The following is a 27,955-nucleotide window of genomic DNA, read 5'->3' as shown; positions in this document are numbered from 1 at the left end:
AGAAGGTTTAGTTTTTTCTAAGGTGTATTTGTTTCAAGCAAGTTCAAGTGTGGGATCTACAGGTTCTGTTTAATGTTTTCTTCTTCGTAACAAACCCCACCATTTCTATTTTTCACATATTCCATGCAAGCTTTATTGTATTAAATATAATCAAAGCAAGGAGTAGGGTCAATGACTGGTCATGATTGTTGTCGGTAATTATTGCACAGCTAATTGGCTATTAACATCATTGCCTTGTTAACATGCATCCTGCAGGAGGAAGTAGCTCTTGAAGGCATTGAAGGCACTAAACTTGCTCCACTTAAAAAAAGAAAAAACTTGTTACTTAGACATCCACATCTGCCATTGCTCTCTGTAGAGGATCAACAGACCAGTAGTCATCATCCCAGCCCAGGAACCAGCCGGAGAAGGTTGGCGGCTCAAACCCTTGCTTAACGACCGTGACTGGAGTTCTCTTATCTCGGCTGGCCGGATCAGTTTCAATGTACCGTTTAGCTGAAGAGACACAAGCAGAAGGGAATCTCATAGAGTACAAGTCTTACGGAGCAACAGCTGAAACAGCTTAATTGTAGCTAAATGAGTGCTAGAGATACAATTTCAGATTGTTTGTTTTAAAACCACAAAAGTTTTCACTCTGTTTTTATCTACACCTGGTAGAAGACTGGCCCTTGTTTGTAGAAAACTGGCATTAGGATTATAAAATGCTGTAATACAGTGGCAGCCTCCACCTGCTTACCCACACAAGGATACTTTTTCAGCGTTAGGGGTTAAGCAGAGTGGGGCTGAATACTACACCTCTTTGTGCTGATGGTAGGGATCCTCCTTTCTTGAGATGTGATCGCTTTGATCACAACACTGAGTTTTATGTTGTGATTAAGGTATGTTTCTCAGTATATTAAATTGCCTGCCTTCTGATCAGATAGTGGAAAATAAGAAACAGAGAGGAAAATGTGACATTACCGGATTTCAAAGCCTCAGTCTTTTCTTCTTCTTGGGCATCGTTCCCAATCCATACAAAGACCTAAAGATAAAAAAAACACAACCATATGAATTATTTCAGCAACAATTGATCTCTTTATGAAAGAAAGGATAATTTAGACAAAGTCTCAGTGAACAGAGTATGACACAGAACAAGAACATACTCGTGTTAGTGTGCCCAGATTGTTGACCTACGTGACTAAAGCTATTGGTAGATAACAAGCTTTTTGACTGTGTTTTATCTATGTAAATTCTAGATACATGAACAAATTATACACTAGCTTAACATCAGGAAAAAGTAGCAGATGTTTGACCATTTTTATATAAAACATACAAAATTCATCTCTAAGCTGCCTTTTGGCTGATTTATGTACAGTCTGTTACTGAAAAATAACAGAAAATGTGTCAGTATCTTAAACTGCTGAATCCTAACAATGGTTTGCAGTCCTCTCCAGCCGGGACAAGGGTGCTGCCCTCGAGAAGTTTACAGATGGGGAGAGGACACATGATACACAACAGTGTGTCTTCTTCAGCCCTTAAGCTACCCAAAGAAGCGGCAGGACACCAACTCTCTTCTTAAGTTCCAGGTGTAAGTTCTCTTCAGTGTCACTAGTGAGGTGATTTGTTCTCAGGCCTGAGGATGAAAGGACTATAACACAACAACTCTTCCAGCTATTGTAATTTGGGTCTCAATCTAGAGCCAATTTGTGCCTTTTCTTTGCGTCCCTCTTCGCTAGGTAAATGTGACATACCTGATCCCATGTGTCAAGGAGCATAACATCATCTGTAGCAAGGTCATCCTGAGTCAGATCTCCAGGAACTTCTTCAATCTGGAAAACATAAGGTTAAAAGATGAGCACATACTTCAAGCGCCATTTTACCTTTACAGGAGAAACCCAGTTCACAGAGGTTCTAGTTTCACCTCCGGTCAGTGAGATGCATTAAGTTAGACATTGGCATGGTATTTGACCATGCAACTGGGGCTGTCACAGAAGTGTTCTTGGACCACAGAACACAAAATCAGTCCCTGTCTACCTAGAGAAACTGTCTTTCACTCATGCCCAAGACTTGTAACGCTGCCTCTTTTTACTTGAAAAATTCATGAGTTAAAATTTGAGGAGTCTGAATGCTGGTTGTTAATCAGGGCAGGACCAGTTTCATGCTTCAGAAAGTTGCTGTGCTGACACAACAGCACAACAGAACTGGCTGCTCGCTCTGCAGAAAACTGGTGTTGGTGCCTTCCTTCTGGAGGCAACACCACAAAGGAAGCTAAGGTATAACAGCCTGCTGGTTGGCTCAGAGCAGGCTGGGACTGAGCTTCTCCCAGCTTTGTCAGACGGATGTTGAATTAATTGACTATCTTCTTAGATACTCACAGTGAAGCGTCCACTCTTATTGGAGCATGCAAAAAGACGAGGGGGGTGAGCATCCATCTTCTTGTCCTTCAGCCGGGGAGAGGTACGGTAAGGAGCTTTTCCACCCAAAGCTGCCCAGAAATTATCTGAAAAAGAGAGACACTGATGCTTCAACTATTCATGGAAGCCACAGTAGCAGTATGGTTTGGGTAGGACTTGAAGCATTGTTCTATGTCAGAACTACAAACATGAGTGCGCTGTTAAAGATAATGAAGATACTTTGGAGAAGCCCCTCAGTGCCTATATCCACTTTCCCTTCTTCTGAGACACAAAAGAAAATATCCATTAAATAATTACCGAGACCGTGCAGCTACACAGAAATGATCTCAGACTCCATTGCGCCTCCCTCACCTGGCTCTCTGCCCTCAGAAACCTGTACTGGGCGAGCTCCCAGTGTCTTCAGCAGCTCCTGTGCTCCTGATTTCTCCGCATCGCTGGCTCCTTGGCCAACCCAAAGGTAAGCAGCAGAGGGAGTTTTCAGGACAAAGGCATCATTGGAGTTCAGCTGACTGGCAGTAGGATCCAGCTGAAAAGAACGAACATTGCACGTGTCAGATGTAATCGTCCTCTACGCAGAGCCCATTATTTCAAAATAAAAATCGGTACCTATCTTTGAATAAACTGCAAACAAGATATTGTAAGGTTATAAGATATGTTGCAAGATACAAGCATGTAAGGTTATAAGGTATGTTCTGTATTTGCCTCTATCTGAGTGATGAGTTAGACTTAATCCCGTGAGAAGAGTAAATAAATGTGCGTTTGTGTGTGTAATCTACAGATACGTATGACCTATGGCAAGAATGCTTGGATCTGTCATTTTGCCAGTCTTTATGGTTATGACAGGAGATTTAAGAACTTGCTGGGTAGACCATTGTAGAGCAATATCCCTGCTGCTGAGGCTGATGAATCATTAACGTAATTTCCTCTATGTCAACAAGGACATGCCATCTTGAAGCTAGAAACTTAGGAAGTTGCTGCAGACATAAAACAGTACTCTTGCCTCACCTGTAGCTATTGACTATGATTTAGCCTCTCTCTTGTTGTTGCACGGGGGGGGGGGGGGGGGGGGTGGATGTTGTGTGCATTTTCTTTCAAAGGAGTAGAGCTTTTAACCTATGTCCTGGCACAAGTTCTATTTGCATATAGGGTATTTAGCACTTTCTGTCTTCACTGTTGTCACACAGGCTTAGAACAAGTCACAACCACCAGATCCTAATGGTTTTCAACAGTTTGAAAAGTATCATAGTATGCAGGGTGCCACATCTAGTGGGGACTGAAGAGAAAATAGCTTAAATGTATTCAAGGTGATATTTATAAACTAATTAGAAAATAATGAGTATCACAACTTATCCATGGGAAAAGAGGCATCTTTTAACAGCTGGTAAAGTTTTCAAAGTGTGTTTCAGTTTCCATCAGAGAGCTCAATTTGGCCCTTGTTCTGTTCAAAGGGATCATGTTCCCATCGCAGCCTTTGCATACAACACAAAGTTAACTCCCTTTCCACATACCTCCACTGCTCTAGTAGCCCCCGAGGTGCTGGATCGGACCTGGAACAGCCGTGTTCCTGCAGGTGCTGTCTGACCTCCTTCCCTAGAGGTTCCACCCTTGTAAACAATCAAGGGCTTTCCACCAAACATACTCATCAGGTGAGGTGGCTCTTTTCCTTGCACTACTCGTTTCTAGAGAAAAAGAAACTTGCTGTCAGTTGTAAGCTGCTGCTGAAGAGTAGCACAAGATATACTAGAAATAGCCTTTAGAACCATCTTTCCAGCTGGAATATTCATATAGCACCCAGCTGGTCACAGGAGCTTAGCTATTGCCTCCCGTGCAAAAACAGACCCGTGTTTAAACTGAGCTCTCACAATTGCCATTTCATTTTAATTGGTGAGTGATCCACTGGCACAGAGGTAACAAGTAACAGCCATAAAAAACCTCCTGTCTCATACAGGCCACTTGCAAAACTTTCTTGCGTAATACCTGGAGCATAGGTGAAGCACACAGCCACTCCATAACACCTACACCGTGGCTGGAGGCTTCCACTACATGACTGGGTTTTTCCACTGCCAGTTGGTATCATATAACCAATATATATATATATATATAAATATATATAAATATAAAATATATTATATATTTTTATATATATATATATATATATATATATATATAAAAATAAAATCTATTCCCAGTGTTGGGGTGGGTAGGTTGGTTGGTTGGTTGTGCTTGGGTTTTTTACCTGCACAGGGCTGCCTCCCAGCTCCTCATCCAGCTGTACTGTGAGGAATGCAGAGGTTGCAATTTCATCTTGAGTGGAATCTGCGCCCTGCCTGAAAGACAAGGCAAAATTTGAGTTTTATTTTCAGCCCTTTTACACACACACACACACACACACACACATTTTACAGAGATCAAGAAGGGGTAAGGAAAACCTTTGTTACCACACCTCTGCAGCACTTCATTCAACATGAAGGAGCAATTCACTATTCTATGTTGTAAGCAGTGATTACAGAGAGAGATAGGAATGTTTTCTAGATAATAAGCACAGATTCTTTAGTATCTTCATGCCTATCTCCCATTATCTTTCTAGCAGCTAGTTTAAAAACATGCCTGTTGGTACTGTTATCAGGAACTACACATGCAGCCCCCATACAGACTGCATCCTTTCTGGTTTCAGTTAGACAGCTTGCCTGCGCCCTCTCTGCTTGCTGACAAGTAGGAAGAAGACCACTGTGAGACTGCCTGCTGAAAAACTCCTCTTTAAGGGCATGGTCTGGGAACTGTAACAGCCACAGGCCACCAGCCAAGGTGGCAGAGTATCAAAAATTAATTACAGTGGTCTCGAAATATGTAGGAACTCTGCAAAAAGAACTAGAGCTTGATCCAAAGAAGGGAGTAACTACTGGGGGGTGAACCACTAGCACAGTAATTCCTCCCATTGTCCCACTTCAAACAAAACATTCCAGACCTCTGGTATTGTTTTGTTTGCAAGGGAAGGTTATCCAGGGTGAAATTTTATCCCCTGAGGATCTTCTGTAAGTGGGAACCAGCAGTGATTGACTTTCGAAGAAGTGGACTCTCAGCTCCACATAGCCCCAGTGTTTCGTGACTTGTATCAGGAAAACTTTCTTACCAAGTGTAAATAATCTGTCCCTGTTTTCCAGCATGCTGGTAATTGTACAAGATAATATAGCTGTCCCCTCCGTAGAACTGGCCATACGTCGAAGGATCCACTGGCACTTTCTCAGAGCCTTCTATTCTCCAAATCTAGAAAAGGAGAGGAGCAAAAATATTCTGAGTTCAGCGTGACAGCAGAATAAGCAGACTTCCCTGGCAGAGGTCCTGCTCTGTTTTCTTCCTAAATTCAGCCTCCCAAATTCAGTCCTGCAGCCCCACCTGCTGGGGAACGCTGCTGAAGCCTGGCTTTCCGCAGCCTGCAGCCAGGCCTGGAAGCAGGGCACATTTAGCTTATCCTGTTGTGAGCTCCCAAACCTTGATCAGATTCATCAGAACTGTCAGAACCACTGGAGAAAATGCGAGTCAGACTACCAGCACCGATGCCTACTTTGTACCTGATGTGATCGTTTCAATTTCTCTCAGATAGACGGTCAGGAATAGAGCTTTTAGGCTTTACTGGGGACTTTTCAAAAGTCTAACGTTGCCTAGGACCTCTGTGGGCTTTTGGACAGTACTCAGCCCTTTCAAGCCCACCTCCACCACTGCTTCTATGCACAAATGCATGCATCCAGGTGCATGAGACAGGTGCTCTGAGACAATCACCCATCACAGGTGTGATGGCAACAGCTAGAATAACAGGGAGGAGGAGGAATGAGAAAGTCTGGCTCCACACTGTTGGGTGAAGCATTGCCCCCAGGGAAATTTTGGGGTCAAAATTAACAGCTCATCTACACTGCTTAGCTGCAGGGCTCTCAAGACCCTGCTGGTATTTCTGGTGTTAAAAGTTCCCCCAGCATTTACGAAACTGCAGTGTTGATAATTCTCAGGCCTCCGTTCGTCTTGCTGCTCTTGCAGGAATGACATCAAGTAGCAAAGAGAATTCTGGAAACATTCCCACAGGGATTCTGACACTGCTCACCTGCTTCCTGCCGGAGCCATCATCCTCCATTCCGTGCTGGGCAGCCATGGCCTTGGAGGTGTGCAGAGTGGCAGCATCGAAAGGTACCTTCTCGATCTTGGCAACGTGACCAGAAACGTAAGCCTGCCCCAGTCCTTCTGTCTGGTCCTTGTCCCGCCAGTTCTTGAAGAATTGCTTAAACAAAGGTGTCTCACCACTCTCAGGGAGGACTTGGATCTGAAACAAATGAGCCAGCCCATCAGGAGCAGCCTTGCCCCCCATCCCACACAGCTCCAGCTCTGGCTACTCCTTGCTTCATGTGAGCGCTGGTTTCAGGCTGACAGAGAATTGCCTGGTACAGCTCTTCTGAGATCACAGCAGTGAAATGCTTGGTGCCAAGATGCGGTATTAAGAGCAATGTCAGGTCTCACTGATGCCATCATCAGAGACACAGCAATCAATAGTACCTCCAGCTATTACCATACCGGGCAGATCCTTCCCAAGAGAAAAGACACATCACAAACCATCTGTTTTCTACTGCTTGTGACCACTAGTTTGAAGGGATCTTTTTCTTTCAAGCCAGTGTTATTCAATCTTTAAGCCTCTGTGTAACTACACCTGGAAGGTCCATACTATCACAACCAACAATATGGGTCTCAATATGCTATAAGATGCAGAGTCAGTCTCAGGTGAGTTCTGAGGAAGGCTGAAAGGATGTTAAGCTCTTAGAATCATCTCCCTAAGAAAAAGAAGGGCAGGTTTATCTATGCCTTCTCTTTTTCACTCTTTGGAGAAGGCCATGGAAAAGGTAAAAAAAGTATCTAAGAGGAAGAAATATTAAATACTAGTTGTGTTGGGGTAAATGCTATTTTAAGGACAGTGTTAGCCCAGGAGCAACACTGCAATATCTCCCTGCAGAAGAGCAGATCACCCAAAACAAGAGCTACTTGAAAGGCTGCTACAGTGACACTTCATGTGAGCCGTGCTCTGGAGTCAGTGGCCTGTGTTGGGCCCCTCACCTACAAGAAAGACATTGAGGGGCTGGAGCTTGTCCAGAGAAGGGCAACGGAGCTGGGGAAGGGTCTGGAGCACAAGGCTGATGGGGAGCGGCTGAGGGACCTGGGGTTGTTCAGCCTGGAGAAGAGGAGGCTGAGGGGAGACCTCATCGCTCTCTACAACTCCCTGAAAGGAGGCTGTAGAGAGATGGGGGTTGGTCTCTTCTCCCAGGTAACAAGTGATAGGACAAGAGGAAATGGCCTCAAGTTGCGCCAGGGGAGGTTTAGACTGGATATTAGGAAGAATTTCTTCACCCAAAGGGTTGTCAAGCACTGGAACAGGCTGCCCAGGGAAGTAGTTGAGCCGCCATCCCTGGAGGTATTTAAAAGATGTGTAGATGTGGTGCTGAGGGACGTGGTTTAGTGGTGGACTTGGCAGTGCTGAGTTAACAGTTGGACTTGATGATCTTAAAAGTCTTTTCCAATCTAAATGATTCTATGATTCTATGAAAAGCAACCTCAGTGGTGTCTGAGGGCTGGCCATAGGTGGGCTGCACATCCTTACCTGGGTATGTTTTGGATAACCCATCTTATCAATGAACTCAGAAGCTGTTTTCAGTGCTGCCTTCTTCTCTTCAGAGTTCGCGCTCTTGCCTTTAACAAACATAGAGAGAAAAGAGGTCAACTTTTAAAAAGTTCTGCATACCCAGAGAAGAAACTGTCCCAGGTACTCCTACCTTTTGCAACAGTAGAAGGGCACAGCCTTCCAGCTAGATGATGCCAAATAGCAAATGACAATTGTTTGATCTCTTTTACGCCTTTTGTGATGGCTGAGAGAGCACAATTGCCTTTCTACTTATGATATTAATTTAATTTTTTCTTCCTGGTTCCCAGGACTCTCCCTTTAATTCTCTACACTAAAGTTCCTGTACCTCAGCACCTGACATTTCAGATGGGAGTGCTTTTCTGAGATTGTTAATGCTATCCGAACTTGCCCTGAAAAGCACCACCACCATCGTGTATGCTCTCCTACCCTGCTTGAAAGAAATAGGGATTGGTAACTGGATGAAGATCATAATCAGCTTCACCCGCATCTCTGTGGTACCTTTCCAAACAAAGATCTTTCCATCTGTGCCGTGGTCCAGAATGAAGCAGTCATCTGTACTCAGGGCTGCCTGGGAGAAGGGGTTCTCATCTGCCATCAGGGAAACTGCCATGTTCCCAGCCCCATTGGAGACCTGTGATAACACAGCATGGGGATTAGATAAGGCATTGTCTGTTCCCTCCAGCTTCATGGCCATAGTCCAAAACTCAGGGAGTGGAAGGGAAATAAATTTGAATGCATTGGCTGCTTCAAGCACTATTGTTTTTCAAACAGGATACCTATGACACAGCAACAGTATGACAAAAACATAACACTTTCTCTGAAGATTTCAAGTACTTCTAATAAAGCAGATACAATCAAAGAAAGATTGATCCAAAATGATAAATATCCCTGGTGCACAAGCAGCCAAGAAATACCTTCTAGAACAAACCAACTGCACCCAAGAACTGGAGGGGACAGTCCTGGTAACTGTGAATAGGCCTCCCTGTGTCAAGTGGGTTTAATAGTCTGCATTCCTGTACTTACTAATGGATAAAGGTCCACACTACAAACCATCTTGGCAGATATTCACCAAATCATTACCAGAGACTGCTGTAGAGAAGATTCCTCCCAAAAAGTATTGGACATTCTTCTACACTTACACTGGCTGATGGCAAATGTTACCTTCGAAATCATTGCTTCATCATCCTCACTGGATGTACAAAGGGGTAGATCCTGGTTCTCAGGCTCACTATTTCTAGTTCTTTCCTGTCATCTTCCTAACACAATGCCTGATAACACAAAGGAAAACTCTTTTTTCCCCATTCATTTCACACTCCATCTTTCCCTCAAAAATTCCTGGACAGTCCCAGCTGTCTCACTACAGTCAGCAGTGGTGATATAAAGACAATAGAAAGCATGTGGGTATGCAGTGTAAGCAACCAAGGTGCATACATAAAACTTCACAAAAAGCTAACAGCAGAATGAGGCAGAAGCAGGACTCAGATCAGATCAGCTCCTCTCTGCTATTCCAGCTCCATCTAACTGTGCAAAGATCACTCCAGTCTCCACATGTTATTTGTCAGGGTTTCTTGTTACCTTATAGAGCTTAGCCAGCTTTCTGTTGGCTGTATCAGTTTTGGTATCATCAGAAGCTCCTGGTGGCAAACTGGGCTTTGGACCCAGGACCTGTGAGAGAGAAAAAAAAAAATTACCAGCCAATCCAAGAAAATCTCTGTTCCTCAGATGCTCCAGCCACAAGAACAAGTAGAAGAAACTTCTAGATCAACAACAGTGAAAATATACTCTGATGTCCTAGCGATGCAGAGGACCACGTCTGCATTGAATTGAGTGTTTACAGCACTAACACTTCGTATGTAAAGACACACACTACTGAGCCTGTCTACCCATCCCACCCATTCTTCCACATACCGCCCTTCCCACTCCAGCACAGACAAATGGACAAAGCGAATAACCTGAAGCATTTCCTCCCGCTCTGATCCTTCCTCCGAAACATAGACCTTGGCACGACCATTCCGCTCATTGTCTCGAATCCCCTTGGCCAGCACAGTGGCCTTCAGCCGTTCTTGGCGGTTGCTGTTGGAGCCACACCACTGAAAGATGTTCTGGGGGAAAAGAGAAAGACCATGCAGCTGTCAGAGTGTAACAACCCCCCTCTAGACAAGATGGCAGTATGGCTGAGACTGAAAGATGTTAAAAGACTGGCTATACCATGTTTCAGAATGCTCAACACTTGAGACAGCTTCAACAGAGTGGGGAAAAAAAATCCTTACGTGAACTATAGGCATCTCCTGCACCTGGAAGTCTGCTAAACTTGTCTTTTACATGGTACTTACACTGCCAAGGTCAAGGATGAAACAGTCCCCTGTGTTGAAGCTCTCCCAGGTCACAGGGACCTCCGTCGCTCGGACTGTTCGCCTGCCTTTGACCTGCAGAAGCCTGTGCACAGTCACTTCATTGGGAACCACATGTCTGAAGCCAGAAGCCACGCCACCAGCCTAAGGGAAAACAAAGAAACAGCAATTCACACTTGTGCTGTTGCTTCAGAAAAAATGAAAATCCTACTGATTTGCTATCAGTGAGCAGTTTTTGCCTCTCACAGGAAAGAGGGTCATCAGCAGCTTGCAGAGAGAGATAGTTTGCCCAGGCTGGGCTTTTGTATAGCATATATCTATCAGTACCTCCCAGCTATCCGTTCCCATAGCATCTAAGGGACACTGATACAATACAGTTGGAGATCTCCAAATTTGAAGAAGATCACAATAAGTAGAGGTATTAATAGGATTTTGACTGGTGGGGTGAAGAGTGTATTTCCATGTGTATTATATGTCCTGCCTACCAGAAATTATCCCAACCTCAGGATTCACCTTCTCTGCTGACAAAGAGATACTTGGAATTACTTGTCAATGTAGACAACAGGACTAATGTCAGTTATCCTCAAAAAAAAGCACAACCAAATTCAAATGAATAAAAGTAACAACAAATGAGTGGGAAAGAAGCAAAACAGAAAGACTAGGCAAGTCTTAGACATGAGGAAATGTAAGCACTTTGCAAGAATTTGACCTGATATCACTTTCCTTGTGCCACTGGATTCCTAATGAACTACCATTCTTGACTGCATGTTTCTACTTCTTCTATTCCACTTTTCTGCAATGGCATGGAAGAATAACTCCCACTACTACTTGTCTACTTTACCAAAACATTACATATGCTAAGGAGGTGGGCTAAGCACAGAAAAAGACTGGAAAGGTCAAACTCTGTTATGTAAGTGGGGAGAAATTAAATCTACTGGGTAGGCGTTTCCCATTAACTCAGATTGCTGTTTCTTAAATTCATTCCAGACGTCTTGGGACTGTTCTTTCCTCTGCTTCTTGAAGAAAAACAAAACCTCGATTCCTAAAGTTTCCTGGGGCTTTGCTTGTGTATTATTAATTCAGCCAAAGCTCTCCCATTGGGATCTGCAGTTCTCCACCCTGTCAGTTCCAACTCATTGAAAACATCTGGTTGAGAATGGTTTTTAAGCAACTGAAAAAAGGGCAATTCTCATTCTTCTGAGAATTGGGCAGTGGGCAGGATGCCATTTCTTGCAGACTTGATTCAGCCTGGTAGTATAAAGACCCAGTCATCACCTACCTTGTACTTGATGCCAGATTTGAAGTACCCCAGGAAAGTTGAGGACTCATGGCCTTGCACTTCACGATGCTGAACAGCCTTCCCTTGAAGGTAGTCATCCATCTGGACAGTGAATATGGCAGCTGCCCCACGCTCATCTTGAGAGCTTTCATCTCCTAAGAAATGAAAAGGCAATAACTTGGACAGAATGCAGGGTTTCCGCCTCTACATTCAACTGTGCAAAAACACCAGGGAGAAAGCAGATTACTGGGAAGTTTATTTTCCAGGAAGGTCTGCAGAATAGCCATTTCCAAACTTTTCTAATAATGACTCCAAACAGCAGTATAAACTATATTTTTCTGGCAGGCTTACAATACATTGTAACTGCTGCAGCCCCACTGCTTCACAGCTGTCTCTTTAGTAGGTATCATTCACTTTTCTTTTGCCATTTCACCCTGTCCTGGAAGGAAACTTGCTATGGAGCAAACACACAGACAGATGAATCTGCAGGAAGACATTATCAGGCTTTACGAAGGCTGTAGATACTAGTGGGGCATCAGTTCCACAGCAGTTTGCCTCTCTGGAGCTCTTTGGTGTGGAAAACCTTTTGACAGATGGCAGATACAACAAGGCACCATGCAAGTATCTTATATAGCTTCAACTATGATATTGTCAAAGAGTCTCAGTTTTGCAGGATGTGGAGAAAGCCTTACCATGTTACTTGGTGACATTTACTGCAGAAGGCCAGTTAGGAGGTCTGAACTTCAGGGGGAAAAATCCCACTCATTGAGTCCTTTCAAACAGAAAGGATTTCAGCCGCCCCTTTTATCTGAGATCTTGTCTTCTCTGTGAGTGTCTGGAGAACAGGGACTTACTCTGTCACCTTGATCAGAAAAAGCTATTTCTAGGTACAGAGATGGCTGTACTCACTATTGCAGAAACCATTTCAAATATTTAAGGTCATTAGCACTATATACACCCAAAATTGCATTCTCACTGTACTGCCGGTTCTGCCTTTTATTTCCCTGGGTAATACTTACTAGACAAGGCTGGTGTAGTGAAAGGAACACTTTGGGCTCCCACTTCCGCAGGGGCACTCCCATTACACTTACCTAACCAGAAATGCAAGTCGTACTGGAGGCTTCCACTCCGCTGTCTGATGGTGTTCAGCACCAGATAGGAATCTCCTGTGAAGAAGTCTCCATACAGATTTTTTGGCACTGGTACCAAATCAAATTTCTCGATCCTCCAAATCTGAAGGCCAGGTTCCTTCCCAGCCTTCGAAAACTCAGCGTGTTCCACCATGCTGACAGGCTAGAGGCGAGACAGAGAATGTTGTTCAATATGCATAGTACAAGGGAAGCACATGTTTAAATTATATCGCCTCTGATCTCTTCACTATTGTTCCAGGCACAAGTGGAAAGTTTCCTTTTTTCTCTTGCACTGAATTTTGAAGGAAAAACAAAAAAGGGGGGGGGGGGAGATCTCTCAATCGATCACTGTTAATTTTCACTTCCAATCAACTCTACTTCCTGGCTTATTCCTGACTTGCTCTTTCCTAAACTCTCTTTTCTCTGTTTTCTGTCTACCTCTCCTGATTTTACTCTACATATTTTCTTTACTAATGTATAGCTTTTCAATATGGCACATAAGTGAAAGACTAATCCGCTTGCTGACTATTCTGTTCTATAAATGCTGCATGACATTCAAGACTGTAGGAAATAAACCCCTTTTAACTATACATGTTGTACATCTTGCACAAACATTATTTAGAGTTTTCCTAAAACCTGTGTTATCTTATCCCGCTCCTTCTGGAAAATTTTGTGAATATCATCAAAGTTAGATAATTAACAGGTTTCTTATATCTCTTCTCTTCTGACACGTTACTTCAGTACTTCTGTGTAACTGTTCCCTTATAGGAATTACACTAATATACACAACATCCTTTCCTAAGGACTTTGCAATTTTGGTTTAATATGTGTATTGTCATACTAATGCAATGTATTAACAATATGCAATCCATTCTTTTAACAAACGTAATGAACACTTTTCTATAACTATATTATAAAAGAATTCACTTTGGTAATACTGAAAGGAAATAAAACATTTATGTCATATTGACAAAGGAAGTTTGTCCATATATTACAGCATGCCTTTGAGTGGTATCAGATAACAGGGAAGAAAAAATTAAAATGTTATATTAGAAGCATCCAGTATTTTGACAAAGAAGATAGTTCACAGTAGCTGATGGACAAAAGTACAATACGCTCAGCTTTCAAGGCAGAAATAAAGAATGTTACAAACTAGAAAGCAAAATAGCAAGTTAGCTACCGAAGTGATTCCTAAGCTGAAATCAGATATCAAACAAAGATAGAACACAATGAACTTTTAACATTATGATTCCAGTCAGCCTGACTTAGTTTCTCCCAAATTCCCACTATAAAATTGGACAAACTCCTTAGAAAGAGTTAAAAGAGAGTGTGCATCTTACAAGCAATTGAAAAACAGAAGTTTTTCAATGTTTAATCGTGATGTTAATCACTTACCACAGCTGAAAGCACAACAGCTGCTGTAACAACATATCCAAGCTCTGCAACAGACATGGAGCTAACACAGTTCAGCTTCAGAGCCATTGTGCAAAAAAGAGTGAGAAAAATGTAATTTAAGTCCTGTTTGCCCATTTCTAACAGCAAATGGGCTTGTCCCTTCTTCTGCAGAAGCTGTAGGGAGTCCCAGCTCCCTCCTCCTCTTGCTGCTAGTGAAGATGAGCCGCAGAAGGCAATCTTTTATCAGGGACAAACACACCCACCCCCTCTGCAATATAGGGGCGTAACATGTTTGTGCAAACAGACCTCTTGGAAGTCTCAGAGACTCCTTCAGCCATTTACAGATGCTTAATCCCAGCAGGCAATAACTCAAGACAATATGCTATCCATTACAGCCGACAGTGCAGTTATGTTCAAACAAGCCAAGTATCTAGTCATAGGGCCAATAAGAGAGGAAGAAATTAAGAGACATCAGCAACAGAGGCAACATTTTGTCAGCTGGAAACTGCAAATAGATGGAAAGTTGATAATACGCAGAGGAACAGAAAGGCTGTTCCAGATGCCAAGGGCTGCAGAGAAAGATTTTGGAGATGAGAAGAACAGAGAAACACTGAAAGGATACAACTGAATAACCTAAGGATGGACGGAACACGCCCTCATCTCTCTGAACTTCTCAGAGGAGCATGATGCAAAATTCAGCATGTGCTTTGTGTGTCTTGTGCCTGAATGCAATCTCCATGCAAGCTACTATCAGAGTAATACACCCTGGAGGCGTTTGAGATGGACCAATGTATTTCAGCTCACGTGTTAACAAAAGGGCGTCAGTAATCTGGTAGGTGACAGACCACGGGCTAATTCAGTAATTTCACAACCAAATATTACTGAGGGTGTAGCAAGACCCTGTGACAGGAATATTCAGTTCAATGGAATTACAACATAGTATGGCTGGTCATAGCAAACCAATGATCTGCCACCAGTAAAGAGCTTGTTCTTCCAACCGTTCTCACGCTTCAGCAAGCCAATCTATCACATTTTCCAAGTGTCTGCAGTAAGTAAACTGTGCAGAAAGAGCTATATCCCACTTTCCGTTGCAGTACCCCAGGAACACAGCAGCCCTATCCTCTTACCAGAGGGTGGAATGGCTCCTGGAGGTGCAAGCAGCAGTGTCTGTGATAACAGCGTCTGCCAAACACTGCCCAAGGGATGCGCAGAGACCTGCCTCAGACATGCTCTCTGGTCTGTGGTTCTGAATATCCTGGAAGGTCAAACAAGAACACTAGGAGGAATGTAACTACTGCCTACGTGTGGCTGTGCTGCTGGTTACTCTTTTGCTCTTAACGCACCCAGGGATGAATTACTGACAGTCTGAGGTTCCTACTTGCAGAATCTTGCAAAAGATGCTTAAATAAGGGGCCAAATCCTCCACCCACAAAAGTCCACAACAAAACTTCCATGCGGGAAAGATCAGACCCCACTTTGTCTGTGCTTTCTCCGCTCCCCATGAGAATACCTTCTCTCTCTCTCTCTTTTTCTCTCTCTCTCATTAGAACACTCTGCTTCTCTGTTGTCCAAGCTGATGCATTTTGTTTTGAAATGTCACCGTGGCAAACTCTGATTTAGTTAACGTACCTTGGAAAATTTCACTGGAAATTCTCAAACTGACATAGATAATAAAGACAAAGTCTTAGTCCTGCTGGTATTTCTGATCTCTGTGAAGGACGTTGAGGTCTAAGACCCAGTGAAAAAAATGTTGGAACCCTGACTCTGAGGAAGCCAGCTGTGAAAGGCTTCTGCAGCTGCAGCATCCCCAGACCAAGATGACTGGATTGCATAACATTAGAAAGAGATGGGTCCCTTATAAATGGAAAAATACATTGGACTTTTTATTAATAAATACCTGTATAGTGCCACGCTTGGTCAAACTTCACAGACTGAAGGCGAAAAGACCTACGATAATCTTCTTTGTTAGCATCCCATTTTAGGATATATTGTAATCTGCAGATATATGCTCATAAGCATATATGATATTTTGGAAAAACGATTTATTTGGTCTTCTAATTAACTTGACATTTTATAAGTTTTGCCCTCAGTCCAAGCTCGCATTGCCAACTAGTTGCAGAATGTAAATACAGGCAAAAGAGGGAAAGAGGGCTACAATGAATAAATTGTATATTCTAGTGTTCTTTGGTAAAAATTAATCTGAAGGGAATAAGTGTAATATACTCCAACAGCTGGTATGGTTTATTACTGCTGTCAGCGAATGTTGCATTGTTAAACCAAGCCACAGAAATCTGTGCTCTGGACGTTTTATTGAGGGCATATGCCAGATAAGATTGCCAGGACCCTACCGAAAAGGATGTCCTGTTGGAGACATGAGAAAAAGGCAAATTTCAAGCTGATGTTAATAAAACTGTCCAGCTTAGTCACAGAAAGAGTGCTACGCAGAGCCAACGTCTTATGCAAAGGAAAGTTATTTAAGGAAAACAAGGAAAGGACTTGGAATACAGGATTTCAGTGCAGATGGATCATCTAAATGACACTTGGCTGCATAATGATAAAAACAAGAACTTAAGAAAAGAAGTCCAATGATTTGAGCAAACAGTGGAAGACAACAACGTATTATGGTATCCAGATGTGCAGTTAACACAATCATGACAGGCCTAGCTGAGAATGCCATATAATGGAGACTGGCCTATAGAAATAACTACAGCGATGCACTCCCTATTTACCAAACACAAAATGCGACACTCGGTATGTGAGGGAAGCTGACATTGTACAAAAGTCTGCATCTGGCTCACAGATCAATGGCAGAATTTAGAGATTGCTTTGCCAGGAAAGAGTTAAATGATTTCCCTGAGGCTGGAAGCTGCTTGCTTCAGAGGAAAGGCCAGAAAAGTCAGAAAGACCATCTAGTCTGTCTGCTCAGCAAACCTGACATTCTTGCCCTGCTGTGCCTCCTCTCTGTTATGGTGCTGTTGGAAGCCCTGACAGCTGATGCTTCCACCACCTCTGCTCCTGGACTCAGTAGTTTTCTCTCCTGGTATCCAATCCAAAACACCTTTCTTATTTCCACCCTGCAACTTATAATAAACAGTTCTCTTTGCCTCCCTCCCTAAATACTTCCATTTATGCTCTTTACATTCATCTCTGTGGCTGTGCCTCCCATGCATCTGTCACAGAGTCACTCTACACCCTCATAAACTGATGCCATCAGCACTTTCACCATTTGTCTTTACTCTCCTCTGAATTTGTTTCTGCCAAGAAGGTGCCCAGTTCTGCACTGCTCAGATGTGGCCCAGCACAACTATGCTGAAAGGAATGTCCAGTTCCCTTCAAGAAAAACCTGTGGACACAGAGCCCTGAATCTCTTAGTCTGTCTCGTCACACTGCAAAGTCCATTGGAGGGAATAATTAATGCCTAGTTCCTTCACATCATATATATTGTCACATCTTCACACCTACCACCATCTAAAGCGTCTAATGATGCTATCTAAACTTTCTTTCTATGAGGCAATATCATCCAATACTGAAAAAAAGAGGAGAAAAATCTTTATTCTGTTAGGCTCCAGTCTGATCCTGACTCAACCTCAAACATTCAGCGCAGCTTTACCAAAGCTGAAGGAATGCACACACTCAACCAAAACATGCTCTGACTTCTGGTATTGCCAGAGTATTTCAGAACACAAAATGCACAAGACAGTAATGATAATATTTTAACAATTTTTAAGTTAAATAATTATTAAAGCAAGATTAAACACAATGGAATGGGTATAAATATTTAGTAGCCAGTTCCTCTATATGACACAGCAAATATTAGCTTACAGGGCTTTCCTCACAACACTTTGTACTCTGATGTTTCTAAGACTATAAAGAACACATATATTTTTAAGCCATTCAGTGATACTTCTGGAATTTTTTTTTCTGGATATTTACTGAAGATGGGCAATTGGAAAAGAAGAGGTGGAAAATTGCTGGTAAAAATAGTGGGCGAAAAAAGAAATAAGTGCAGTGGTTCATTCAAATAGACTCATCTGTAAAGAGGCCTATGTCTTGCGAAGGAAAGACACATTTTAAGTGAGTATTTACGTGGAACACAGACCCAGAGGTCTGATCACTACATTAACAGCATCCTGGTTTAAAAGAAACAGTGCTTGTGGGGGTGAGGGGGCTTATTTTCCTTTGTCTCACAAAGGATCAGAACTCTGTCTCCCTCACATTCGAAAAACCACTGTTCAATAGTTTCCTCTCCTTGCAACTTTTATTCAGTAACTGGCCACTTACAAGAGAAAAATGAGCACAGCATTTTTTTGGAGCTATAGTTAATTTGTGGCAATTCGCACATGTATATACCCACAAATATGGTAAGGACTTACCTGCACAGGGCTGCTCAGGAAAGCTTGGCTGAATGAAATGAGACTGTGAAATAAGTGGTGGTAGGCCAGAATACCATGCGGTTGTTCTCATTTACAGCTCCAGTGTCTAGTTCATGATAGGTTCAGTTAATTTGTCTAAACTTGCTGCATAAACAAAGCCCACACAGGAAGGTCTGCAGCCAACATAATATGACACCACAGACTATCTAAAACACCTGCTGCTTACTTCTGGAACAATTTCTGCATTTCTAGATGGCAAAGGCTGTATTTTTTATGTTAATGGATAATACTGCAGAGCATCAAAATAACTTGCAAATACAGACGGAATTTCTAAAATATGGGGAGAACAGTAAATCTTAGTAGAGTCTGTATCCACACAACATTCATGCTGCAAATAAAGCTTCCTGTGCACCAATCCTTATTGTACCTTGGGGGCAAACAGTTTTATTTCCACCCAGCTAATTCTCTCTTTCCCTCTAATTACTTGGCAAAAATTGCCTGGAGAATATGGACTGCTCCAAAGAAATAATAATATATCTCCTCAGGAAAAGAAAGACTCTCTTGTCTCACAGCACTCCAGACCTCCTATATCAAGTGCCAGAAGAAGTAAATTGCCACCGTATTTCTGCCGTAAGTCACTGCGTTTTGTAAGCGGCAAAATCGTATAATCCTACTAGCATGATCAATCCCAACAAAATCAACAGGTTGTACTTGCGACAGTAACACTCCCAGAGTAAGAGCTGCATTCTCCAGATCACTGCCTGAAATAATGACACTGAAGAGATCAAACGTACCACAAATAAAGTTATTTGCTTGCTTCAGATTTAGCTATTTCTACACTTTGAGGAGGATCTATACTTTCTGACTACTCACGCAGCCATTTCTTTTTTCTCTGATCCTTTGCCAACCCATAAAAACTCTGATGAATTTACAAAGATTGTGAGAGTGAACACTACAGTCATTCAAGTTCTGACAATAAAAAACTCAAGACATGATGCTGCATAAAACAGAGAAAGGCAGATAGTTCAGCACAGTATTAACAGCTGATGACAGTGCATACTGAAAACAAAAATACTTGTCTATTCCTTATGGCCTCCTTGCCAAAACAGTATATATTATGACTAACTCTTCAGTAAGCCACTGAAAATAAATCTGGTGGGACTTCAGCTTTGTTGCCAAGGTGATAGGCATTGAAAAATACTTAAAATGATAGATTAGTTTTCAGTCTCCAGACAGCCCTAAATTCATATACACATGAAACTATAAACAACCCCTTTCCTTCCATCCCTTGAAGAAGGTAGTAAACAAAGCTTATTTGGGACAAGAAAAATTGGCATGGAAGAGCCTCCTCCTACCCTAGCCATGGTGACTCCATAAACTATTTCAGTTCTCTATATGAGGAGCAGCATAGCTAATGGTATTCCTAGCAGCTACATCTTAACAGACGCAGACAGCCACAGATCCAAAAAATTCAAACTGGCATTGTCCCTTCAGCAGCTTCCTCCTTCATTTAAAATATGCATTGGATTCCAAGAACTCAGATCAACAGTCCTGGACATGAAGTACAGCATTATCTGTACAACTGGCAAGTAGGTTTTTGCATTCATAAGTTAAAATTCCTACTAACCACTTTAGCAAATTAGAACACCCAGATGATTTGAGTATTGTTCACTTTTTCCAGCTGTTTGTTTGCATTATGAGTCATGTCAGCTCTATTCTGGTCTCTCTACCTTTTGAATATGATCCACTTAGTAAACATGGAGGGTTCAGCCCAATGCACCAGGGCTACAAACTTCAACACAAAAGCCTCAGGTTCTTCTCAGCTGCAGTGATGTAAATCGGGAAGATTATCGCTTACATGGGAGAAACTTTTGGAGAATATATAGGTCTCCCATCTGAAACACACCCAGAGAAAATCTGCTGATACAATCAACTGTTTAAAAGCCCTACCTTAAGAGCATATGTGAGTGCTGAATCATTGTCCTGATTTAGGCTGGGATAGAGTTAATTTTCTTCCTATAGCTGGTACAGTGCTGGGGTTTGGATTTAGGATGAGAATAATGTTGATAACACACTGATGTTTTAGTTGTTGCTAAGTGGTGCTTACACTGGTCAAGGACTTTGCAGCTTCCCCTGCTCTGCCAGCGAGAAGCTGGGAGGGGGCACGGCCAGGACCACTGACCCTGACTGGCCCAAGGGCTATTCCATACCGTATGGCGTCATGCCCAGTATAGAAACTGGGGGCGTTGGCTGGGGAGCAGCGATCGCTGCTCGGGGACGGGCTGGGCATAGGTCGGCGGGTCGTGAGCAATTGCATTGTGCATCACTTGTTTTGTACATTCTTTTATCATTATTATGATTGTTATTTTCACTTCCTCTGCTGCCCTATTAAACTGTCTTTATCTCAACCCACAGGTTTTACTTTTTTTTTTCCGATTCTCTCCCCCATCCCACCGGGGCAGGGGGGGAACAATGAGTGGCTGTGTGGTGCTTAGTTGCCGACTGGGGTTAAACCATGACAATCATGCACTTAAATACACACAGCATAGATAAGTACAGATCAGTGGAAACCACTGACTACTTTCATTCAGTTGTGAGCAAAAATGAATCCTGAATTATACTCAAACACAAATCATTGTTCAGTGCCAAAAACATGTCTTAAAGGAGTGCTTATGTAACCCGTAAGACATAAAAATATGACTACCACCCCATCTTATGTCCCATAGAGAGATCTGGTGGTGACAGCCAAAACACATTAATGGAGGCAGTGAAGACATGCCTGTGGTCAGCTGCAGGGAAATGACACAGATGTTCTTCCTCCAGTCACCAGGTCCTGACTGTGTACAGGGGAAATGATCTGCAACTTTATGCAAACTGTTTTTCGCCTGAGAACTAGCCAATACATTCCTCTGGAGCACAGAAGCCTGTTCAATCCATTATCCATAACCCAAAGAAGAACAGAGTAATACATTATTACTGGAGAAGAAGGGCTGGGAACCAGAAGAGATGGCCTAAAATGAGTCCAAAAGGGAAGCATGAAACACAGCCTTGCACTGTAAGTGTAGCATCAAACACAGGCGGCTAGGTGAAAGGACTTACAACAAGCCACTGCTACACATCCGACAAGGACAAGAGAAGTACATGCAAATATCAGGGTTGAGTATAAACAAATTGTGAGTAAAAATCACGTAGATGAAATGTTGTCTTATGCCACACTGATACAGCACAGCACGTCTGAGTCCTACAGCAAGCCCACCACAGGGCCTGGCCTTGCTTTGCTGCAACAGCAGCAGGAGCCTGGGGTAACTGCACAGAAACTGCCTCAGTGAGCTCCTGCCTTCCAAATCAGCTCCACACAGAATTTATCTTTCCATCTCAAAAACCTCTACACGAGACATGAAGCAACTCAGAATTAACAGAAATTAGTTCACTTAATATACATTCAAAATCAAAGTGCTTCTTCTAGATCAGGGACAATGATCAGCACACGAGGCATGGCTGAGAGTTGCAACCAATGTAGGTTTTTGGTACCTGCAGTTACCTGCTGACAGGCAAAAGAGACTGGCCTATGGCTACGATCAAAAGCTTCCTCCAGTCCTGCACCCAGCACACACACATGCAGGCAGCTCTGCACCGGGAGGAGACAGGACTCCCTCATTTCACATGAAGTGGTTTTCTTCACAAACACCCGCTTCTAAGTAAATGAGCATGGAGACATGGAGAGATATTTGAGTTCCTCTTTCCATTTTGCTATCAGTTCTCCTAACATATGCAGGTGTGGCCACTGCATTAATGACTCTGGCTTGAAGAGACAGACCTTCTCACGACTGCTGTTTTCAGCTCCAAAACCAGCTGCCACCACAGCCTTGGCAGCAGGAGCGCCCAGCTCCCATCCCACAAGAGGGCAATGCTATGAACAGACAGGCCAAAACGCTCCCTTCTTCCTCATAGCAAACTGGTTGCAGCTCTCCCTCTGGTGATTAACAGAGGTTTTTTATTTTATTTTATTTTTAGCAGGCTTCAGGATTCGGTGTTGAGGAACCACAAGTATTCTCAAAGCAGACAGCCTGGAAGAAGGGAAAGTCCTACTGGTGATAGCTCTCAGCGCAGCAGCCTCCATCCATCCTGAAAGATCCCGGGATGATTCATTTCCTCCAGTGTTTTAAAGACGCTGTTTTGAATTGTAGCTATATTTTTACTGTGTGTGGAAACATTCTGTAAATAACATATGTTTAAACTTTGTTTTTGGATGGTGTCCCACTGACTGACTACCTCCTAATACAGACAAACATTTGTTTCTCCCTCTCCCAATTGCACTGGGACATGAGGTGAGATCAGTTCCAGCTCTTCGGGTTCTCAGTGGGAGGTGAATGAGGGACAAAAGAGGAGAAGAGGAAGGGAAAGACCAAAAACATACCCTGTAGTCAGAAAAGAACACTTTGAAATGGGTAAAAGGAGAAAAAAAATAAAACCAAACTTCAGAGTCTATACCATCTAGCCCTTCCACCCAGCCACCATCACATCCCAAATTCTGATCAAAAAACCTGACAACCTGGTTTGAATATCCTGACTGAGGATGCAGTTACTAGCTAAGTCCTAGTCCACACCAAGGTGGGGAAAAATAAATAGGCAAATTAAAATAAAGGTTATTCTCCAGAGGGAAGTGTGAACAGGCAGAAATCCCCAGAATACCAACCAAATCAACCACTCCAACGTCAGCAGCACCACCACTCTCCCTCAGCTGAGTGGCAGTGATCCAGCATGGCTATTCCAGTCTGGCATTTTCAGGTTGCCAAGCACTGCAAAGCACCCCAGGAAAAAGCTGCTGGAGCTCTATTTAACTCCACTAATGTCAGAGCTCTATTTAACCTTGCAAATGCATCATCAGTAGATAATCAGAGATAAATACTTGGCAATCCTGCTGAGAGTCAAACGCTTGCTGTTAAAGGCTGCTACTTCCTTTCCTAATGTTTCTGACCATGGTTTCCTTTACCGAGCAGGTGTGAAGGACTGAAAGTTGACATCTTACAAACACTGTCTGATCTGATTTCACCTATGATGGGATTTAACAGCGACATACTATCAGGCAGCTCTCTTCCAGTGCCCTGGATACACGCCCGGATCAGCAGACTACGTACTCTGAGCGTCTCTGTACAGTGATGGACCTACCAGGACTTGTGCTACAGCAAGAGAAGCAGTCACTGCTATGATCGGGCAAGTACCGGCAGTGTAGCTGTTTCTGGAGGGTATGAGCATATTGGTACGTGTACAGAAAAAGAGAGTCACCTAGCGGTGTGCCAAACAGCTAATAGGAGGCTTGATGAATCTGCTCTGGCAATCAGTGTACTTTTGCTATCAGGGAGTTGAAGACTGCAGGACATAGTGTAAATATTGGAAATTTGCCAACATCCGTGACTTCTTGGGAAGCAGAGATGAGGGAGAAGCATATCCTCTGAAATCCAGGCCTGGTGCATATAAAGTCTGTTCAGACTCTCCTGCCGCCAGTTCATTTACTTTTATTCTCCTTACTTAAAAAAAAATCTGAATGCAACCTTCAGTTCAGGAAATCCCTAATCACGACAGTTCTTGCCTGCCAAAAGTCACAAGGATAGACCTGAGAAAAACTGCCCGTGCATTTTTCCATTCTCTTCCTTTGTCTAAACATCTGCTGTGAGCTGCCATCAGTCAGAGACGAGAGACTGATAAACCAGTGTGACAGCTTCTCTGTTCCTGTGCCCCGAGGATTGTATCTGACTGCACTGCCTTTTCACGCTACCACTGTTTTGTGGAGCCTCCTGCAGAAAAATACTTCACAAACTGACAAAACACGGTTGTAGGCTCAATAGCTGTGCACTATCCCCACCTAGGGAGTTTGTGTCTGATATGGGAAAAAAAGTTCCAGCATGGCTCGTAGCTGAGAACTCCAGCATGTTTATTGCTTTTATGGGAAAAGAATTAATCATCCAGAGCATTTCTTTCCAATTCCCTTAGTCTTCTTAGTGTCTGAAGTGATTAATTAATGATTAAGAGACTGAAAAGACAAGGACTTGAAGTAATGCTGTGAGAAGCAGAACAAATGACATGACAGAGGTACACAAAGCAATAAGCTGCACAAAAAAAAGATAACTTGAGGTTTCCTTCTTAATGTAAAACCTCAGTGACCTTTGAAAGCCACTACACAAGACATCTTTTGAGTCTTGAGTTTGAAAGGATTCAAAAGAGATTAGAACTGGACATATAAAATAACAATATATACAATTTGCTTTTTAGTTTAAATTTTTAGAAGGGATATCAAATACCTGGTTTGGAGAATCAGACAACCACTAATCAACAGAAATAATACACAACTTATTACTGACAAATTGCCCATATCAGAATTTTCTGCCTTTTCATGAAAAGCATTTGATACCAATCAGGCAGAGACATATTCAGAACTAGATTACTCACATGGCAATTCCTAAGTGCTGCAAAAGCAAACAAAAACCAAGAGCAGCTGCTTATTCCTAAACAATAGTTAGTTATTGTGCCCAAGCTACTTTATATCTGTCTTTAACCATGTTCTGCTTTACTGCAACCAATCTGCAACTTGACCACTTCAGCTCATATTTAAAAAAAAAAAAGAAAAAGAAAAAAACCTGTGTCTTTTGGTGTCAGGATTCCAAAGCAAAAGTGGGAAATGGTTGGTTTGTGAAGCTGCATATTCCTGTCCAACATCCTCTTTCACATCCATGCTACTCAGTAGCAACACTAATGTCTGAGACTGGAATTAAAATGGAAAGCTTGTATTTGTAAAGTGAGTTGAAAGCAGATATAAATCCTGAGTAATAAAATATGTCACAGTGCTATTTTAAGAATTATTTAGTTCCCACCGGGACTCTGTAAAATACCCAACTTACAACAAAAAGTTATTTTAGCTGAACTTGGGGTGGGGAGGAAGCATTAGTTCAGTATGGGTCTTTGAAAACAGCTAGCTGTTGTTTCTTGTCCTGTAGGAAGGCTCTTAGCTCTTCTCTTCCACAGAAGAAGCACTCCCCCTCAAGAGACACTGCCGACCACACTACAAACTCAGTAAGTGGTTGAAGCACTCACAAAAGAATATGAAGTATCTACAAAACCAGCCTTGTAATGGAACATGTCAGGCAGCCAGACTTTTAGCTGGAGCTGGCAGCAATCCCCCCTGATAACATTGTCAGAACCATGAAACTCAATTGTGGAACACTATCTCACATCCCTGCTTCGGTGATGAAAGGAACAAATTCACAAACGTGTTGGATTTGTGCCTGTAAAATCAAAGTTGAAACTAGCAGTAGCATTTTTGCTTTGTCACCCTTTAGACATTCAGAAGCAGCCAAAGATGGATGGCTGGTTCAATTTCCCCAGTGTTTTCCCCATAGCATTGGAATTTCATCCAGCTGGAGAAAGCCTTCCACTCTTCTGAGAGCAGGAGACATTTTCCTGGGGACGCTGCAGGTACTCAGCTCTCGCTAAAACGAATTGTTATCTAAATACTCGAGACAACCACTGGAAAATCCCTCCCTGTATTTAAACACTTAACATTTAAGAAGTTCACCATCCACCTATGTCAATGCTGAGGTATACCTACAATTCCTGCCCTATCTTCATGCTGAGTTCGGGTGAAATCCATGGAGCTGGACTTCTCACCACTCCAGCAAGTCAGTCCTGCAACGAGGCCCATCAATGGTACAGATAAACTAATGCTGACACCCAGGGTTGGTGCGTAAGCACAGAGGACAGCATTCTCATTATCCGCTCTGGAGGTGAACAGCCGAGTTCAATCCAGAGCCTGAAACCGCACCTAGCACAGATAGAGTGGGGCGGGCAGGGAGAGGGCTGTAATGCCAGCAGCAGCCATCCTGCAGAGCAGATGCTGAACAAGGCTGAGTTCTGCTTCTCTCTGCTAGTGGTATGGGTTAAACTTTGATCTCTCACCTCTCTGTAGTAGGGACTACAGAATAAACTATCTCATGGACAAGATGAGAGAAACCAGTTGCAATAGCCAAGGCTGTGCGAGACTGATTCCTCGGTACTCGGGTTTTGTTTCATTTGCCCAGACGGATGTTGTACAGTATTCTGTAAAATAGTTTGAGAAACCTAAAGGATGAGAGATTTTAAGGACCCTCCACCCCCATTTGACTCCAGAGTAGGACGCCCTAAGCTAAGCCATGCCATACCCCAGCAAAGGAAATTTTTTTGCTGATAAACTTGCATCATGCAGAAAGTTGGTAGTGGAAAATGGAAATTGTAATGATCAGTAAGAAAAATAAGAGACTTAAGGGGAAACAATGCTAGTATCATCCTTGTTAGCAAAGTCGGATTTTTTACATCCAAAAGCAAATAACATTCAAAGCAGTTTTATTCAAAGAGGATCTACTTACTAATGAGGCCTCCTTGAAACAAGTCATCCCCATAACTTTTTTTTTTTAAACACTCTTCCTAGGAAACATTTTAAATACGTTTTAAGTGTCTACATTTTTTTTAATTTCTATTCAAATAGAGCTTTCAAACATTCTTCCCCCAGGCAAAGAACAAAACAAACAAAACCCCGCTGTTCCCATCACGTAAGGGACTTGCACTATTTTTACCAGCCTTCACACGCACCCTAAGTTAGGTGGGGAGCGGAGGCAGCCCAGCCCCTGCCAGCTGCCAGGCCCTGCTCCTCACAGGTGACTCCTCAGGCCCGGCCCAGCTCTCGGGGGTATTTTGGCCCTTCCTTCCTCGGGGTATGTCACCGACACACTCTCCGACCTCACCGGGCGGGCTAACGCACCAAGCCAAGCTCTCTGAAGGACGGTAAATGTTACACTGAGGCACCGCAAACTTTGAGGCGTTGTGCTGATGGAAGTCACGGAGATCGATCACGCAGCCTGGCCGCCGTCCCCGCAGATGCCGTAGGAAACGCACCGAGCCGGGACCCAGGCGCCCGCCTCCCTCCTGCGAGGGGCTGACAGCCTCGGGGCGCCACGGCCGCCGCCTCCCTCCGTACCCACACCCCCCCGCCGTCCCCCGGAACCGCCCCGCGCCCCCTCGGCGAGGACCTCGCGGCTTTCCCCTCAGCCCAGGCGAGCGCCAGCCGGAGGGGTCGCGGGGAGGAGACTCCCCCTCACGGCCCCCTCAGCGCCCCGCGCCATGGCGGGGCGGGCAGCCCGCGCCACCGCTCCCCAGCGGGCTCCCTGCGGCCCGTCCCCGACCCCCTCGGGGCACCCGGCCCGGCCCTACCTGGTGCTGGCGCTGGCGGGGTAGAGGCAGCTGCCGGGAGCGGGGCCGGGCGGGGCAGGGCAGGGCCGGGCAGCCCCGTGGGCGGGCCGCGGCGCGCCCCGGCCCCGCCGCCCGCCGCCAGGG

At 43.6% G+C, this 27,955-nt stretch overlaps 1 protein-coding gene across 3 annotated transcripts; it reads right to left on the bottom strand.

The window, feature by feature from the left end:
* Window positions 1-50: 50 nt before the first annotated feature.
* GSN (gelsolin) lies at window positions 51-27,955 on the bottom strand. 3 transcript variants are annotated; one of them, XM_075519935.1, is made up of 18 exons: window positions 27,833-27,911; window positions 26,992-27,049; window positions 12,789-12,990; window positions 11,698-11,852; window positions 10,401-10,562; window positions 10,020-10,169; window positions 9,643-9,732; window positions 8,566-8,698; window positions 8,026-8,114; window positions 6,487-6,702; window positions 5,524-5,657; window positions 4,630-4,720; window positions 3,902-4,072; window positions 2,745-2,919; window positions 2,355-2,479; window positions 1,731-1,808; window positions 961-1,021; window positions 51-495 (listed from the first exon to the last, which is right to left on the bottom strand). In XM_075519935.1, the coding sequence occupies exons 2-18, from the start codon at window positions 27,022-27,024 to the stop codon at window positions 326-328; spliced, it is 2,235 nt and encodes a 744-aa protein (XP_075376050.1). In that variant the 5' UTR covers window positions 27,025-27,049; window positions 27,833-27,911; the 3' UTR covers window positions 51-325. The 3 variants fall into 3 exon arrangements, with proteins under 3 accessions (XP_075376050.1, XP_075376051.1, XP_075376049.1); XM_075519936.1 differs by lacking the exon at window positions 26,992-27,049 and having other exon boundaries at window positions 27,833-27,955; XM_075519934.1 differs by lacking the exons at window positions 26,992-27,049; window positions 27,833-27,911 and adding an exon at window positions 14,223-14,372.

The sequence above is a fragment of the Mycteria americana genome, chromosome 17 (assembly GCF_035582795.1).
Source record: "Mycteria americana isolate JAX WOST 10 ecotype Jacksonville Zoo and Gardens chromosome 17, USCA_MyAme_1.0, whole genome shotgun sequence".
In the NCBI taxonomy this organism is placed as follows: Eukaryota; Metazoa; Chordata; class Aves; order Ciconiiformes; family Ciconiidae; genus Mycteria; species Mycteria americana.
The sequence above is the reverse complement of the archived record's forward strand: the minus strand, read 5'-3'. Positions and strand labels throughout refer to the sequence as shown.

Coding starts and splice junctions, on each gene's coding strand:
- GSN (XM_075519934.1), bottom strand. CDS start 14,357: ATGGGCAAACAGGACTTAAATTACATTTTTCTCACTCTTTTTTGCACA. Junction 8,699..9,642: donor AGCTGGCTAAGCTCTATAAG/GTAACAAGAAAC, acceptor GTGTTATCACAG/GTCTCCAATGGGGCTGGGAA. Junction 2,920..3,901: donor GGGCTACTAGAGCAGTGGAG/GTATGTGGAAAG, acceptor CGTTCTTTTCAG/CTGGATCCTACTGCCAGTCA.